Below are 16,034 nucleotides of genomic sequence, written 5' to 3'. Positions count from 1 at the left end.
GTCAGAGCTGCTGAAGCTCCAGGGATATATTTCTCCTGATTTAATTTTAAAAACAAATATCATAACCTTTTTTTTTCAATGCTTTTGTTGTGTGGTTATGTGTTTGCAGTTCCATGTGGGGGTAACTTAACAGAGCTTCAGGGAACAATCCTATCCCCAGGTTACCCTGATCCATATGACAACAACCTCAGCTGTTCTTGGCTAATTGAATTGGAACAGGGCAATGGCATTCAGGTATTGAACAAGAATCTCGCTCATTTTAATACGCTGGGTTCTTTTTGTTCTGGTTGTTATCTGTGTTGTTGTTACTTTTCACTGCAATACATCCACCTATTTTATTACCTCCGCCACCCAAGGTGGATGGAGGTTATGTTTTCACCCCTGTCTGTTTGTTATGATGAAAATTGAAAATGTCAGTCTGTCTCGTTTGTTACTTTGCAAAAAAAAAAAAAAAAAAACATTTTGACAAATATGTTGATCACTCCGGTTTGTGTGTTTGTTTGTCTGCTCACTTATACTCGCCTCCAGGTCACAAATTTAAACTGATCTTCACGAAACTTCACCAAATGGTAGAGTTGGTGGTCCCACAAAATCCTATATATTTTTAAGGTCAAAATGTCAATGTTGCCAAAAGTCTACCACTTTTGTCAAATTTCTAAAATCCTCAATTTTCATCCAATTGACTTGAAATTTGAATGGGATTTACATAGCTAACTGAATTCAACCACCAACTATTTTTGAGATCAACATAGGTCACAAGGTCAACATAGGCCAAAGGTCAACGACTTTTTTTTTTTTTACAAATTTCTAAAATCCTCAATTTTAATTTTCATCCAATTGACTTGAAATTTGAATGTGATTTACATATCATTTAACTGAATTCAACCAACAACTATTTTTAAGATCAACATAGGCCAAAATGTCATCGGCCAAAAGTCAACCACTTTTTCCAATTTCCGAAAATATTCAATAACCATGCTAAGCCCCGCCCAATGATTGATCTCCTGCATCCAAAGTAGACAATTTGAAGAGAGACAGAGAGGGAAAGAACGTGTGAGGAGACAGACTTACTTAACCATGTGAGATGAGGAACTTAACTTGGTGAGATGAGAAATCTTGCTGTGTGTGTGTGTGTGTGTGTGTGTGTGTGTGTGTGTGTGTGTGTGTGTGTGTGTGTGTGTGTGTGTGTGAGTGTGTGTGTGTGTGTGTGTGAAGGCACCTGTTGGGATTAGGTTCGGTAAGGATTGTTAAGACTGCCTCTCGTCTCTTTTTCTGTGCCTTGTAAATATAAGGCTGAACATGTTGTTCTATTCAAACCTGTTCGTATCGTCCTTTTCTCCATTGGCTGAGCATAGCCCGAACCAAATTGGCCCATCAGTGGCCAAAGGCCCATCAATCACGCAGGATAAAACCGCAATTTGCCCCGCGCAAAACTGCTCGGCGTACTCGATCGTAATTGGGGGTGAATTGCGTGGGGGTTCAATACCCGGTCTTTCTGGCCGCGTGTCCTTGAAGGTATTTGGGTTTTAGTGACCAGAAACCCTTTGGCGAGTGGCTGGAAGACTGGTGATTGAAGTTGCTTCGTAACCCGCCGGACGTGAACTTCGCCGCTGCCGACGGACCAGTGGACTCGGAGTCTGAGGGGAAACGGGGTCATAAACCCCCCCTTAATACGTCGACAGACCCGGGATCTGCAACAATATATATATATAAACACACACACACACACGTACGTATATACATGCATGCATACGTACGTACGTATATACATACATACATACATACATATGTACATGTATACATGCTTACATACGTACATGTGTACATGTATACATGCATACATACGTACATGTATACATGCATACATATGTACATGTATACATGCATACATACGTACATACATACATATACAGTGCATTCAGAAAGTATTCAGACCCCTTCAATTTTTTCACATTTTGTTATGTTGCAGGCTTCTGCTGAAATCGTTTAACTTCATTTTTTCCCTCATTAATCGACACTCAATACTCCATAATGACAAAGAGAAACACAGGATTTTAGGAAGTTTTGCAAATTTATCAAAAAGAAAAAACTGAAATATCACATTGACATAAGTATTCAGACCCTTTGCTATGACACTTGAAATTTAGCTCAGGTGCCTCCCATTTCTCTTGATCATCTTTGAGATGTTTCTACACCTTGATTGGAGTCCACCTGTGGTAAATTCAATTGATTGGACATGATTTGGAAAGGCACACACCTGTCTATATAAGGTCTCACAGCTGACAATGCATATCAGAGCAAAACCCAAGCCATGAGGTCGAAGGAACTGCCTGCAGAGCTCAGAGGCAGGATTGTTGTCGAGGCACAGATTTGGGGAAGCCTACAAAAAATTCTGCTGCTTTGAAGGTTCCCAATAGCACAGTGGCCTCCATAATTCTTAAATGGAAGAAGTTTGGAACAACCAGGACTCTTCCCAGAGCTGGCCGCCCGGCCAAACTGAGCAATCGGGGGAGAAGGGCCTTGGTAAGAGAGGTGACCAAGAACCCGATGGTCACTCTGGCTGAGCTCCATTGATCCTATGTGGAGATGGGAGAAACTTCCAGAAGGACAACCATCACTGCAACACTCCACCGATCTGGGCTTTATGGCAGAGTGGCCAGACGGAAGCCTCTCCTCAGTGAAAGACACATGAAAGCCCGCTTGGGGTTTGCAAAAAAGCACCTAAAGGACTCTCAGACTGAGAAACAAGATTCTGTGGTCTGATGAAACCAAGATTGATCTGTTTGGCCTCAATTCGATGCGTCATGTCTGGAGGAAACCAGGCACCACTCATCACCTGCCCAATACCATCCCAACGGTGAAGCATGGTGGTGGCAACATCATGCTGTGGGGGTGTTTTTCAGGAGCAGGGACTGGGGGACTGGTCAGGGTTGAGGGAACAATGAACGGAGCAAAGTACAGAGATATCCTCAATGAAAACCTGAAACAGAGCGCTCAGGACCTCAGACTGGGCCGAAGGTTCACCTTCCAACAGGGCAATGACCCTAAGCACACAGCCAAGACAACGCAGGAGTGGCTGAGGGACAACTCTGTGAAGGTCCTTGAGTGGCCCAGCCAGAGCCCTGACTTGAACCCAATCGAACATCTCTGAAGAGACCTGAAAATGGCTGTCCACTGATGGTCCCCATCCAACCTGACAGAGCTTGAGAGGATCTGCAGAGAAGAATGGCAGAAAATCCCCAAATCCAGGTGTGCAAAGCTTGTCGCGTCATACCCAAGAAGACTCAAGGCTGTAATCGCTGCCAAAGGTGCTTCAACTAAGTACTGAGTTAAGGGTCTGAATACTTATATTAATGTGATATTTCAGTTTTTTCTTTTTAATAAATTTGCAAAACTTTCTAAAATCCTGTTTTCTCTTTGTCATTATGGGGTATTGAGTGTGGATTGATGAGGGAAAAAATGAATTTCAACGATTTCAGCATAAGGCTGCAACATCACAAAATGTGAAAAAAGTGAAGGGGTCTGAATACTTTCTGAATGCACTGTATATACACATACATATACATACACATGCATAAATATATACGAATATACACATGCATACATACGTACATATATGCATGCATACATATACATACATACACATACGTACACGTACATACACATATATATATATACACACATAAATACATACACACATGCACGACAGGTCAAAAAATTTAGAACACCTCAATTTTTCCAGTTTTTATTGAAATTTACGCAGTTAAAGTCTCAATTTACTCTGAAATTAAGCATAGAACAAATAAACAATTGGAGATAAAAAAGAAATCAGAGAATCATTTTGTTTCATAAAATTTAATTTAAATTTTTGACTCAGCAAAGTAGCCACCTCTTGCAGATATAACCGCCGAGCACACTCGTGGCATTCTTTCTACAATGGAAATCAAATATTGTTTGGGAAGTTCTTCCCAACACTGTTGCAGAAGTTCCCACAAGTGTGTTGCACTTGTAGGTTGCTTTGCTTTCACCCTTCTGTCCAGTTCATCCCAAACCAGCTCGATGAGGTTTAAGTCTGGAGACTGTGCTGGCCATTCCATGATTTGAAGCCTACCGTCTTGTTCTTTTCCTCGAAGGTAGTTTTGATATAGCCTGGAGGTGTGTTTAGGATGATTATCTTGCTGTCGGATGAACCCCTGACCCACTAGGCGTATACCAGAGGGTATTGCATGGCGCTGAAAAATGCTGTGGTAGCCCTTTTGGTTCAGGATGCCAGTCACTCTGTGCAAGTCGCCGACTCTGGATCCAGCAAAAGAGCCCCAGACCATCATGCTTCCTCCTCCATGTTTGACAGTTGGTATCACAAACTGAGGAACCATCCTTTCGCCAACTCGATGGCATACACTCACCCTGCGTGACTGACTGACTCGAAAAACCCTGCGTGATGAACCAAAGATTTCAAATTTTGATTCATCGATCCATAAGACCTTCTTCCAGTCTTCAGTAGTCCACTGGCGGTGCTTCATGGCCCAGGCAAGCCTCTTTTTCTTATTTTGCCATCTTAGCAATGGCTTTCTTACTACCACTCGACCTGTCAAACCTGCAGCTCGAAGTCTTCTCTTCGCAGTTGAAACTGAGACTTGCTTACTTCGACCAGTGTTAAGCTGTGCTTGAAGCTGTTGTCCTGTGAGCCGCCTATCACGCAAGCTGTTGACTCTCAGAAACTTGTCTTCTGATTCTGTTCTGGCTTTGTGTCTGCCAGACCTCTTCCTGTCAGAGTTTCCTCCAGTTTCCAAAATACTACTTCCTGCAGTGCAATATTGTCCAAATAATGCTTCAGAGGGTGTAATACAGTCTGTTCCAATACTGCTTTTATACAGACAGGGGGTTTGTAATCAAGTAATCAGCAGAGGTTGGGACACCTGTAGGAATTCTTTGCATCAACTTTCAAGGCTTAATTTACTTACATTGCTGCAGAACAGCTGTAAGTTGTTAACCCATGACTTGTTCCCTGAAGAAGGCCTTTTTTTTTTACAATATAACTGTGCAATTTACATTATTTTCCCGTTTTTGCGAACCTAAACTTTTTTTTTTAAACCTTGAGCAGTTTACTGCTTACCTTTGTACCATTTCAGGTTATTCACTGGACATTAGAATGCGTAAATTTCAATAAAAACTGGACAAATTGAGGCGTTCTAAAACTTTTGACCGGGAGTGTACACATACATTAATATATTCGTACATATACTTATGCATGCATATATACAGTCATGTGAAAAAGTAAGTACACCCCATGTAAAGTTTTGACTTTTTCAACATATTTTAACATACAGCTATTTTATCTTCATTTCAACAATATTGAGAGATAAAGGTGGGATAATGTAACAAATATCATGAAACATTTACATTTTGTAGTCCATTGTATAATTTAAACAAACATGAATGCAAATTTCGCATGTGGAAAAAGTAAGTGTGGAAATTTCGAGTCATTCTAACCACTTGTACAACTAACTCCCGAAAGCCCAATGTACACTGCTCTGCAATATTTTCTCCCTCCCAGCTTCAGGTGCATTCCTTTGAGACGGAACAAAACTGGGATCTTCTCGAGATATTTGATGGCAGTGATACCAGTGCTGTACGGCTTGGCAGTTTTTCAGGTATGTTTATATTTTATCTGTCCAGTTGCTTATACTTTTTCCAGCTGTTTGCCCCAACAAATGCCACAATGTATACCCAGGGTCCACCTCTCTAGGGTTAAAGGATCTTATGGGTATTCGGGGTTTTAAAGGGTCTTCAGGGTGTTAAGGGTCTTCAGGCTCGTCAAAACTCAAGGTGGGGAACCCGATCGAAGCAAGTGTGGAAATCACTCCATTTATGATGATGAAACGTCTGATGCCCGAAGTGGAGATCGGTTTATGAGGTTTGGGACATGGAATGTAGGGACAATGACAGGGAGATCAGGAGAAGTGGTGGAAGTATTGGTCAGAAGAAGAGTGGACATATGTTTTGTGCAAGAGACGAGATGGAAGGGAAGTGGTGTGAGAATGGTGAGGGTAGGCAGGGACAGACATACAAGTTTGTGTGGCAAGGGTGCCTGGAGGGCATGCATGGCGTTGGTGTCCTGTTTTCTGAGGAGTTTGTAGACAGTGTGGTGAGTGTGACTAGAGTGAGTGAAAGGTTGATGATGGTGAAAATGATGATTGGAAAGTTCTTGGTGAACGTCATCTCGGGATATGCTCCGCAGGTTGGTCGGAGCGATGAAGAGAAGGACAAGTTCTGGTGTGCGACAGAGAAGCTGATGGAAAACGTGAAAGATGAGGAAGTTGTTGTGGGTGGAGGAGACCTAAATGGACATGTGGGAAGGAGTATGGACGGTTTTGAGGGAGTTCATGGGGGTTACGGATATGGCGTGAGAAATGGAGAAGGTGAAAGGATTTTGAGTTTGCTGATGGAGCTGATTTGTTGATTTGTAATACTCAGTTCCAGAAAGAGGATAATAAGCTTGTTACATACACGTCAGGTGGGTCGACGACAACCGTTGACTACCTGCTGGTGCGTAGGCGAGATAGGAGGCACCTCCAGGACACAAAGGTGATCCCGGGGGAGGAGGCTGTTTCACAGCACCACTTGGTTGTCTGCGACATAAGGGTGAAAGGTGCGAGGAGAGCTTGGCGGTTGAAGTACCAACCGAGAAGGAAGGTGTGGAGGTTGAAAGAGGTGAAAGTGAGGGAGGCATTAAAAGAGAGGCTGAGTATGGTAGAGGATGATGTGGTTGAGCTTGAAAGTGGTTGCATGTCAATGAAAGATAGTCTGTTGGGAGCCGTTGGTGAGGTATGTGGATGGACAAAAGGACCACCGAGGCACTCGGAAACATGGTGGTGGGACGATGAAGTTGGAAAGAAGATTGACGAGAAGAGGAAGAAGTTCAAGGAGTGGCAGAAGGCGAAGGGTATGGGGGCAGAAAAGGAAGAGCATGAAAGTTATAAGGCAGCCAAGAAGGTTGCAAAGAAAGAGGTAGGAAAGGCACAGGAGGCATGTAGGAAAATTTTCGGAGAACTCTTGGATTTGGAAGAGGGTCAGAGAGTGGTTGTCAGGATTGCAAAGCAGATAGCGAAAGAGAGGTGTGATGTGATTGGGGTGAGTTGCTTGAAGGATGAAGTGGGGCAAATCGTTGTGGACCCACATGGAATTAAAGGAAGATGGAAGAGATATATGGAAATACTGATGAATGCAGAGAATGAATGGGATGGCAACATAGAGAGTAACCCAGTTTTAGGACCGGCAGGGAAGATCACCGAGAAGGAAGTTGAGGAAGCGATTAAAGCAATGAAGAGTAGAAAAGCGGGAGGGTCGATGGGAGTTGTGGGAGATATGGGAGATTTGGGTGAAGGCAGCAGGAAATTGGGGTGTGAAGAGAATGACAGAGATCTGCAATCTGGTGGTGAAAGAAGGCCGCATTCCAGTGGTTTGGGAACTGAGTACCCTTGTCCCTCTATACAAGGGGAATGGTGACCCTCTGGACTGTGGCTCGTTCCGAGCGATAAAGTTTTTGGAGCATGGAATGAAGGTATTGGAAAGGGTGTTGGAGAGGAGGATAAGGAAGAAAGTGAAGATTGACGAAATGCAATTTGGATTTATGCCAGGAAGAGGATTGACAGACGCGCTTTTTATTGTGAGGCAGTTGCAGGAGAAGTACATGGAGAAGCGGGAGAAGCTGTTTCTTGGGTTTGTTGATCTGGAGAAAGCATTCGATGGGGTTCCACGTGAAGTAGTGACATGGGCATTGAGGAAGTTAGGAGTGGAGGAATGGTTGATCAGAGTAGTGATGGCAATGTACAAAAGAGCGCGCACAGCTGTAAGGACGAAGGATGGGAACAGTGGTGAGTTTGAGGTGAAGGTGGGAGTGCATCAGGGTTCGGTACTAAGTCCACTACTATTTGTAGCTGTGATGGAGGTGCTGGCTCGGAACGTAAAGGAGGGTTTACCGTGGGAGTTGTTGTCTGCAGATGATCTGGTGTTGATTGCAGAAAGTATGGATGGACTGAAGGAGAAGATGAACAAGTGGAAGGAATGTATGGAGAGGAAAGGTCTGAAGGTGATTATTGGAAAAACAAAGGTGATGGCAAGTGTTAAAGCATGTGGTGAGGTGGAAAGAACTGGGAAGTGCCCATGTGCTATGTGCAGGAAGGGTGTCGCAGTGAACTCAATTCAATGCACAATGTGCGATGAGTGGGTTCATCAAAAATGTAGTGGTTTGAGAGGGTCATTAGCCAGTGTGGCAGCTACATTCAAGTGTAAGGTGTGCACAGAGGGAGCTGCAGATGGAGGAAATGTTGAGTTGGATCTTGGAGACGGCGAGAAGCTGGAAGGTGTGAAAACATTTTCTTACCTCGGAGACATGCTGAATGGAGAAGGTGGATCAGACTCGGCAACGGTTGCTCGAGTGAGATGTGCATGGAAGAAGTTTCGGGAACTGAGTGGCGTGCTGACGAGGAGGGGAGTGTCGTTGAAGCTGAAGGGAAAGGTGTATGCTGCATGTGTGAGAAGTGTTATGATTTATGGGAGCGAGACATGGGTAATGAACGTAGAGCAGCAACGAAGGCTGGAAAGGGTGGAAATGCGAATGGTTCGGTGGATGTGTGGAGTATCGTTGAGAGAGAGGAAGCCAAATGATGAATTGTGAAAGATGATGGGAATAGAGCCTGTGATGGATGCTGTGAAGAGAAACAGTTTGAGATGGTTTGGTCATGTGTTGAGGAAGGATGAAAGTGACTGGTTGAGAAGAGTGATGGAAATGAATGTGGAAGGAAGTAGAGGACGGGGAATACCGAGAAAGACTTGGCTAAAGATGGTCGAAGAAGAAATGCGGGCAAGGGGGTTAATACGGGGAGATGCAGAAAATAAGGCAAAATGGAGAAGATTGTCATGGGGACCGCAAGGCTAACCCCCCCCCCCCCCCCCGCTCTAGCAGGGAAAATGGCCTTAAAATGCATGTTGTTGTTGTTGTTGTTGTTGTATTTCCTCCCCAAACCCCGGTTACGGTGCACCTCAGAGTCTCGAGAGGGAATGCGGCAGAAAGATTTGTATTTTTGAGGGTTCTAATAAACCATGGTAAAACCACACCAATGCACTTGTCGAACAAAACAAGTAACTGCATTAAAAACTCTCACATGCACAATAATAACACTATTAAAGAAAGTTCAATGAAAATATCAGTTGCATCAAATGAACAATACATATGATTGTACCATCATGCCCCAATGCTCTCAAAGCAATAAACTCACGACACGCCATCCGTGAGCAGAATGTAACATTGCCCAAAGTCCGTGCACCAATCTCCAGGCTGGTTGAAGCCCTGCAGAACGATGAGAACAGGCAGGTATCGGCACGACGGCAAACGACGAGTTACGAGGTGAGAGGTTGAAATGGCAATTGAGCCGATATGCAAACCAACGGCAATCAACACAATGATGTCGATAGGGGAATCGCAATGACAAAACAAGATGCACCATGCAGACAGTCTCTTCAAGGACAAAATGGCCTGTAATGGAGTTGCTTGATCACCCTCCAACAATGACTCACTCTTGGTTATAAAACCTGATGCAGGTTTAATTGCAATTGCAATATAGGATGATGTCACGGGCAATCCCTTCCACGGGACGCCTCATCTCATTTGCAAGCAATATCAAAAAGGTCCACTTGCAGCCTCCACAGCTCTCTCATGGCCGTTCTCCTCTTCCTCCTCCTCCACCTTCTGGTTCTTTGCGGCATTTTTATTTTTCCTCCACAAACATTTATTTTTAAATCCTTTTACTGAAGTCATGTCCATTTCACACAAAATCTGAACAACAAAATTACTTGAAACCAAAAATCCTACAAGTATATAATAACATACGGTCTGGATACGGTCTGGCACCCCGCTCTGCTCACCAAACTCTCCTCCTATGGTATCCATGGAAATCTCCACGCATGGCTTGCGGACTTCTTCTCTCGTCGTAGTCATCGTGTGGCCCTAAATGAGTTTCTCTCATCTCCTCTTCCTGTTCAGGCTGGAGTTCCCCAAGGCATTGTTCTGGGCCCTGTGCTTTTTCTGGTCTTCATCAATGATCTCTCTGACTCTCTTTGAAAATCCTCTGTATCTCTTTGCTGATGACTCCACTCTCTGCCGCTCCATTCCTCATCCCTCAGATCGGCAGTCTGCATCCTCCTCACTCTCTGCAGACCTGCACAAAATAACAGACTGGTCAAACAAGTAGAACATGTCTTTCAATCCTGACAAGTCTCACACTCTTACTATGTCTCTCTGAAAAGACCTACTGGAAAACCCTCCCATCCACTTTCTGAACAATCCTCTCCAAGAAGTTCTATCACTCAAGCTTTTGGGTCTCACTATCTCCCATGATCTTTCCTGGAAAAAACACATTTCAAATCTGGCCTCCAAAGCCAGTCGACGACTGGGCATCCTCCGTCGTGCGAAGTCCTTCCTTGGCACACCTGAGCTCCTCACCACATACAAGGCTTTCATCCACAGCTCAATGGAATACTGTTCTCCCCTCTGGGCCGGTGCTCCTGCCTCACACCTAGCTCAGATTCACGCTGTTGAAACCAAAGCTTTCAGAATCATTGGAATCTCCCACAATGAAGCTGATTTTGAGGGACTTTCACTTACTCACAGCAGGTAGGTTGGTGGTCTTTCTGTCTTCGACCAACTCCTCTCTGGCCTTGCTCCCCCAGCTCTCTCTGGGCTCTGTCCCCCAAATATTCCAACAGGTCGCACAAGATCTGCCTGCAACCCTCTTATGGTTAAACTGCCAAAATCAAGACTCTCTGCTCACCTTCACTCCTCTTTTCTCCTGCCTCTGGAACAAACTCCCTCACTCTCTTCAATCCCACTCCTCCCTCCAGGTCTTTAAAACAGCTGTTCACCACCATTTCTTATCTTTCCCCATCCAAACCTTGATCTTTTCTACCCCCGCTAATTTCACCCCAGATTCACTTTTTTAAAATACCAACTTCCTTCCTGGAAGTCCTTGCAGTGTCCTTGTGTTTTATACTTCTCCCACCGCCACCCCCCCCCTTCCCACGCCTCCTCCCCCCAAACCCTCTCTCTCCTACAGATCTCCCGATGTCCTTGCTCTCAAAAGTTGTGTTTGTGTGCTTCCCCTTCTCTCCGCATCTTGTCTACAGCTCCCCTTATTATATACTTTGTGTGTCTGTTTGATTTATTTTGTGTGATAAATGTTAGCTCTTTCACGAGCCTCGGTCCTGTCTCCAAAAAAAACCCCAAAAAAAAAACAAAGGCGGAAGTGACGAGTCCGTAACTATATATATATATATATATATATATATATATATATATATATATATATATATATATATATATATATATATATATATATATATATATATATATATATATATATACATATATATATATATATATATATATATATATATATATATATATATATATATATATATATATATATATATATATATATATATATACATACATACAGTGAAACCTTGACTTACGAGTTTAATTCGTTCTGTGACCGAGCTCGTAACTCAATTTGCTCGTTTCTCAAATTAAATTTCCCCATTAAAAGGCATTGAAATGCTATTAATCCGTTCCAGCCCCCAAAAAACCACACCAATTTTTTTTGTTACGTGGTTTTAAATAAGAAAAATGTACTTTATAAATAACAAATAATGTATAAACAAGCACGACCTCGTATATACTGTTCATAATAAAAGAGAATGTTGTAGCGACCCATGGGTCCCCCAAGCAAGACCGGCATCAGAATCTGCTTGCTCCAGCCGGTGACGTCACCGGCGGGGATCCCCGGCGCCAGAGTGGCTGGTCACGTGACCGCCAAAGCGTCCCGCGCGTGCGGGTATAATGAGCTACACCTGTGGATCACGTGACCACCGAAGCACGCCTCGCTTGAGAGGCGTGGCTTTCGGTTCGGTTTTTGGTTTTGCTTTATAAGGCAGCCCGATAAACGGGCTTTTTAGTGTTCCCGAGTTGGTTTTACGAATAAACATCTTCTCGGACGAGTTTGTGCCTTGCCATCCTTTTATCCGTATTCTGCTGGAGTCCAGACTCCTTCAATGTAATGAAATAAACTGGTTTTATTAAGTGTTGTGGCGGACACGAAAGCACTGACGTGGTGACATCACCCCGCACACCAAGTGGGGGTGGGCCACGCCAGGGAGAGAGGCGTGGCCTCAGGATATAGACGGGGCGCGCAGCCTTGAGCAGCTTAGTGCTGCAGTTTGAATAAAGACTCTTGTATGAACCGCGTTGTCCGCTTGCTCCTTGCGTAAGCATTAGCGCGCGCAGCATCGCGCTACAGTGTATTTATCTTGAAGATCAGACGAAGATGCTGGCGGAGGTGGAGGAGATAACTTTTGCCCTTTTCACCACACTTTCCTCGCTTTCACTTGCAGGGCGTTTCAATAAAAACCTGTCCAACGAGGTTTGTTTCTTCCTCCCTTTCAAAATGTTTCGAAAATTCTCCATCTCTTCATGGATAGAGGTCCGGAGCTTTGAAATAATCGTAACGCCCTTGGCTGGCGTTATAGCCTTTATCGACTCCTTCTGCTTCAAAATCGTACATATCGTAGAAGTACTACGATCGTACTGCCTCGCCAAGTCGACAACACGCACACCTCGCTCATGTTTTTCGACGATTGCATGTTTTATATCCAAGCACATCATCCTCTTCTTCTCAGTACTGCCCTTGGCACTCAATTTCTTAGGACCCATGGTTAAAACTAAGAAATTTTCCAAAATAACCAACATGCGAAAACAAAGCAGCAGCGATATACGGCAGAGATGCTTGCACGGCAAGATAACCACGTGACCGGAACGCTCGTTGGGCCACCTAGTGGCGGGTGGCGTAAGCTCGTAACTCAGATCTCGGCTCGCATCTCAAAGCAAAAAACCGCCCTAGCGACGGCTCGTATCTCGGAAAACTCGTAAGTTGGTGCACTCGTAAGTCAAGGTTTCACTGTATATATATATATATATATATATATATGTATATATATATATAATTATAGAAATGCAGTCACGTGAAAAAGTAAGTGCACCCCATGTAAAGTTTTGACTTTTTCAACATATTTCAACATACAGCTATTTGATCTTCATTTCAACAATATTGATAGATAAAGGTGATATAATATAACAAATATCATGAAACATTTACATTTTGGAGTCCATTGTATGATCGCTCATGAGGTTGGAGCGCCAAATTAGGTTGGTTGGAGCCGACCTCCGCTTCCGGTCTTGCCGGCGAGGTTTCGTTTATTCGCAGCTGTCCACGCTCTCCATCGAAATCGAAGTTAAGTAATTGTTTCCATTTGTATTTTCGTTAAAACTGTATTTATTTTATGGTGTGTGTACGTATAGTGTGTCCCGAGGAAGATTCTCGGTGTAAATCTTTCATACCTGCATAGAAAATCGTGTTAATTCGTGTCGTGTCTTTTGAGGCCTTGTTCCGTGTCCAACCTTGAGGCTTTGTTTTTCTCTCAGCGGTCCGTTGTTTGTGCTCCAATAACTTTCGTTCTCTGTTTTCCCCAGTCTTTTCACCCCATAGCCTACTTCCTTGTTTAAAATCTCAACTAAAAAAAAACAAAAAAACATTTCCTTCTCTGTTCTTATTCGTTGTTCTTATTCGTTTATTCGTTCGTTCGTTCTTCGACCACGTGTTTCTCCCCCATTTCCTCAGATAGTTTTCACTGTTAAACTTTAAAATGTTTAAACTTTCCCCTCAAGTTCTGTATTCTGTCGTATATTATAACACCTTTTTCTTCCTCTTCTTCTTTAAAAGGTTGCTTTCGACTTGCTCACCAAATCTATTCATCCCCCAAAAAAATTCCATCTCTTACAGTGCCTCTTTCATACATTCACTAAACTCTCCTGCACTTCATCCTCCCTCAAGCGTCCTTCAACGTATTTTTGACTTGACGGTCACAAGAAACTCATTTTGCAATAAATGTTCTTTTCCCATTAATCGTACACTTTCTAAAATCCAAACTCACCCCTCCCCTCCAAGTCTTCCCCATAACCCCTCCCCTCCAAATATTCCCCATCACCCCTCCCCTCCAAATCTTCCACATCACCCATCCCTTTCAAATCTTTCCCCTTTCCCCTTGCCCCTCCCCTCCAAATCCTCCACATCACCCATCCCTTTCAAATCTCACCCCTTGCCCCTTCCCTCCTAAACTCCCCCCACACCCCTCCCCTCCAAGACTCTCCCTCACCCCTCCCCTCCGAGACTCCCCCATCATCCCGCCCCTCTAAATCTCCCCCATATCCCATCCCTTTCAAATCCCTCCCCTTGTCCCTTCCCTCCGAAACTCCCCCCTAACCCATCCCCTCATAAACTCCCCCCTCACCCCTCCCCTTCAAATCTCCCCACCCTCATTTCTTCTCCATTTCCCCCCTCTCACCCCTCCTCCTCAAAGCGTCCTCTCCGCTTCTTCCCGCTTCCAACTCTCACCTCCATCTCCCCCAACCTTCTGCCTCGCTCTTCCCCCTCATCAAATAACACCTCATTGTGCCTCATCCAATCACCATCAAACCTTTTGTCCGCCCCATCCCTCCCTTTCTCCGAGCTATTCTGAAATCTCTGACACACCTTCATCAGCTCTCCCTACCTCTTCCACCTCTTCCACATCTTACCCGACCCCTCCTCCCCCCTGTTCTGTATCTGATGCTTCCCCTTCCTCTTCATTAACGGTATGGACCTCAAACATCCGGGGCCTTCGTTCAAACTTAACTGATCTCTCCATACAGGTTGCTTCTGACAAACAAGACGTGATCTGCTGAACAGAAACTTTCCTCCTTCATGATGTCTCCGATTCCTTAGTATCTCTCCCGGGTTACTCCCTCCTCCGGTGTGATAGACCTGAGCCTCGTCCTGGAGGTGGGGTTGCTATCTTTATCAAAAACTCTCTTCCTCACTCGCCCTGCACTGCACTCTCTCCACCTCACCCCCAGGAATACCTCTGGCTACGGCCTCCCCTTCGCTCCCACCTCTTGTTCATATGTGTGTTGTCCCGTCCACCAAACAGTGATGACTCCATCTACATCTCGCTGTCTGATAATATGGACCAACTTCTATCTACCCATCTCAACTCTCTCTTCCTCAATCGTGGTGATTTCAATTGTCACCATGCCAGTTGGCTGGGTGTGGGTACCTCTCTCACCAGCCATTGCTCCTCAGCAAAGGACTTCTGCGACTCACTGGGGCTGACACAATCTGTCAATTTCCCGACCAGGATCTCAGTCAACGGCGCATATTCTCTTCTGGACTTGGTTATGACTAACTTCCCTGAAAATGTCTGCTGCTTTTCTTCTGCTCCAATCGGCTCATCTGATCATGTGGTTGTTAAAGTGGACATCTCTCTGACCATTCTCAGGGAGCCTGCTCAGCATCGACGAGTCTGGCATTTCACTCAGGCCAACTGGCACGGTCTTCAAGCAGCCATCAATAATCTGGACTGGTCTCCCATCTCTACCACCTCTGACATCAACTCATCCTGGGAATTCTTCCAAAGTAAATTGCTCTCTCTCATGCACAGATTTATTCCATCTCGTCTTCAGTTGTCATACCCTTCCTCCCATCCATGGTACAAGGAATCTTGTGGTGAGGCTGTTGCCCAGAAACAACTTGCCTTCGTCTCCTGGAAAGCAAATCAAACGGAAGGAAATCTCATTTCCTTTCACAAAGCCCGAAACAAATGTGTGTCCACCCTCAGGAGAGCCAGGAAACAATATCTCTCCGTTCTCAAGACCGAACTCTCTTATCTGTCTCCCTCTTCCAAATCCTGGTGGCGTCTAGTCAAATCTGTTTCTGGTGTTTGTTCCCCCTACATCCCCTCCCTTACCTCAAATGGCGACACAGCTGACTGCGCACGTGAAAAAGCTGAATGCCTCAACTCTGTGTTTGCCTCTAAATCTTGTGTCCCAAACCCATCCCTCTCTGTACCCACCAGACCCAGTCATACCCAGCTGCTCCTGGACT

The 16,034-nt window shown here is 44.5% G+C and overlaps 1 protein-coding gene across 1 annotated transcript in view; it reads left to right on the top strand.

The window, feature by feature from the left end:
- Positions 1-16,034, top strand: part of LOC137433184 (CUB and sushi domain-containing protein 3-like) — a 1,533,363-nt gene that overhangs the window by 1,101,437 nt on the left and 415,892 nt on the right. The window contains exons 39-40 of the mRNA XM_078783994.1: positions 110-234; positions 5,558-5,654. Coding sequence (XP_078640120.1) covers positions 110-234; positions 5,558-5,654 — 222 coding nt within the window. The remainder of the gene's footprint in view (positions 1-109; positions 235-5,557; positions 5,655-16,034) is intronic.

This window comes from Myxine glutinosa, chromosome 8 (assembly GCF_964187855.1).
Source record: "Myxine glutinosa chromosome 8, kmMyxGlut1.1, whole genome shotgun sequence".
NCBI lineage: Eukaryota > Metazoa > Chordata > Myxini > Myxiniformes > Myxinidae > Myxine > Myxine glutinosa.
The sequence above is the reverse complement of the archived record's forward strand: the minus strand, read 5'-3'. Positions and strand labels throughout refer to the sequence as shown.